The 2,500-nt window shown below is 41.1% G+C and overlaps 2 protein-coding genes across 2 annotated transcripts in view; both read left to right on the forward strand.

Annotated features, from left to right (window-relative positions):
• The first annotated feature begins 90 nt into the window (after positions 1-90).
• LOC147469224 (uncharacterized) lies at positions 91-1,811 on the forward strand. Its single transcript, XM_086550520.1, has 2 exons — positions 91-1,517; positions 1,667-1,811. The coding sequence occupies exons 1-2, from the start codon at positions 91-93 to the stop codon at positions 1,809-1,811; spliced, it is 1,572 nt and encodes a 523-aa protein (XP_086406646.1).
• A 335-nt stretch (positions 1,812-2,146) lies between these two features.
• The window catches only part of LOC122257201 (uncharacterized), a 2,901-nt gene continuing 2,547 nt past the window's right edge, over positions 2,147-2,500 (forward strand). The window contains exon 1 of the mRNA XM_086550522.1: positions 2,147-2,500. This exon is cut by the window's right edge and continues 277 nt beyond it. Within this exon, the coding sequence (XP_086406648.1) occupies positions 2,147-2,500 (354 nt within the window).

Consider the following 2,500-nt stretch of genomic DNA (forward strand, 5'->3'; position numbering starts at 1 on the left):
TGACATATTCAGTGCCAATGCGATATCCTCAAAATGTCACACAGAGTGGAGGATATTATGGGCAAATGAACTAAAAATGAAATGCGAATTATGTCGGCAAATCTGAGAGGATTCCACACTAACATTGGGGAATTTACCCATTTTGTTAACAAAGAAAAGGCCGATATAGTCTTTGCAGTTGAGACCTTCCTTGACGACAAAGTTCCTGCAAACTATGCGCGTATTCCAGGATACTCAACTTGGATCCGAAGGGATCGAAATACACAGGGCGGAGGCATTGCACTCTGTTATAAAGCAGACCTACAACTCCAGACCCTTAACATCTCTCTACCAGAAGGTATCGAAATGATTATTTTCAAAATTACAGATGAAATGAGGAAGGGCATTTTATTCTGTGGATGTTATAGGCCGCCACATCAAGGGACCTTATTGCTGGATTTTCTGATGCAAAATCTTGACTACCTCGTGAGGAGCCATGACTGCCAACATATCATACTGTTTGGAGATCTTAATCAGCATAGAGTCCAAGCAAACTTTGACGAAGTCATGGCAACTTATGACCTCCAGAACTTCGTAAATTTTCCTACACATCGTTCTGGATCTTCTCTGGACCCAGTTGTCACGGACCTTCCTCCTCATATTATAAAGTGTTGTCCAATCGGCTATGTAGGATCCTTAGACCATGAGGCAATCCTAACAAAGATTAATTTAAGAACAACAAGGGAGAAGGGATACGGTCGCACGCTCTGGAAGTGGGATAAGACAAATTGGACTAAGTTCAGAGAATCCTTGTCTCTCATAAAATGGGATGACATTTTACAAGGGGACGTAGACCATCAAGTAAATTTTTTCACGTCCACCTTGCTGAATCTACAAGATCGCATTGTCCCGCATTCAACCCATACGTTAAAGCCTTCTGACCAACCATGGTTTGGTCCTCAATGCAAAAAGGCTTCTGAGAAAAAATACCATGCATGGATCCGATATAAAAGAAACCCTACTGATAGAAACAAGGAAATTCATAAGCAAACTATACGCAGCATGCAACACATCCAGAAATGGGCCATTCATCAGTGGGAAATAAACACGAAAGAAAAACTACGGATGGGAGAAATAGGAAGTAAGCTATCGTGGAATATTGTAAAAGATGATCAGGGAAACACCAGAGATGGAACCATAGCTCCCCTGGTAAGACATGATGGAAGCACTGCTTTAAGTGCAGAAGAGAAAGCAGATGCACTAGCCAAGCACTTTTCTGAAAAAATGATGGTTCCTCATCCCAAAAGAAAGCCACCGATTCTGTCTATCATTTTCAGCGAAAAGATTTGCAAAATATCAACTTGCATGGAAGAAGTGGAGAAACTGCTGCGAAACATTAATACCAAAAAGGCAGTTGGCCCTGATGGTATCAGTCCTCGGATCTTGCAGAGGTGTGCTAAAGAGCTATCATACCCACTAACTTCAATTTTTTTATTTTTGTCTAAGCACGTGCAGATGGCCCAAGACATGGAAGCAGAGTAATGTAGTTCCTATCTTTAAAAAAGGTGACAAATCTAAAAAACTACCGCCCAGTCTCGTTACTCTCTACAGTGAGCAAATTATTTGAAAAAATAATAGCTTCACGTTTAACGGACCATCTTAATAAAAATCTCTTGCTCTCTACAAGGCAATATGGTTTTCGAAAGAACCACTCGGCTGCTGACCTACAGTTGCTTATGACAACAGAATGGACAAGAGCATTGGACCATGAAAAGCGAACCCTTGTGCTTGCACTTGATATAGAAGGAGCTTTCGATAGAGTCTGGCACTAAGGACTAGTGGGGAAAAAATCTTATGGAGTGGGAAATGGTCTCCTGAAACTGCTAGAAAGTTATTTACAGAACAGACAAATGAAGGTTGTCCTAAATGGAATACATTCAATCTATTACAACATAGAAGCAGGAGTCCCCCAGGGAAGTATATTAGGTCCTCTCATGTGGAACATCTTCCTAAACGACATGCTTCATCTCATCCCTGAAGCAAAAGCCTTTGCAAATAATGGCACTTTATCCCTTAGCTACGAACCCAAAGAACCGATAAGCTTGCACAAATTTCAGCATGGGGAGAGAAATGGCAAATCTCATTTGCTCCTAACAAAACTCAACTCATGATAATCGAAAGATCTGATAGCAGCATCCAAGTGAATTTTAATGGAAAATCTATTAAATCACAAGAGGAAATAGAAATATTGGGAACAATTTTTGACAAAAGGATGACCTTTAAAAGCCACATCGAGAGCTTAGCAAGGAAGGCCTCACAGAAAATTGCATCCCTACGAAGAATTAGCTGGCTATTGGATGGTAAAGGGAAGGAACTCCTCTACAAGGCACAGATACGTTCTTCACTCGAGTATTCGTGCCTCGCTTGGGGAGGAGCAAACAACAAATATCTCAGCATCCTGGACAAAGTACAAGAAAGAGCGAGAAAACATATCGAAGATAGAACACCACACCACATTGGG

The sequence above is a fragment of the Penaeus japonicus genome, unplaced genomic scaffold (genome assembly GCF_977035675.1).
Source record: "Penaeus japonicus unplaced genomic scaffold, GWHDUDI00000001_assembly GWHDUDI00000023, whole genome shotgun sequence".
Taxonomy (NCBI): Eukaryota; Metazoa; Arthropoda; class Malacostraca; order Decapoda; family Penaeidae; genus Penaeus; species Penaeus japonicus.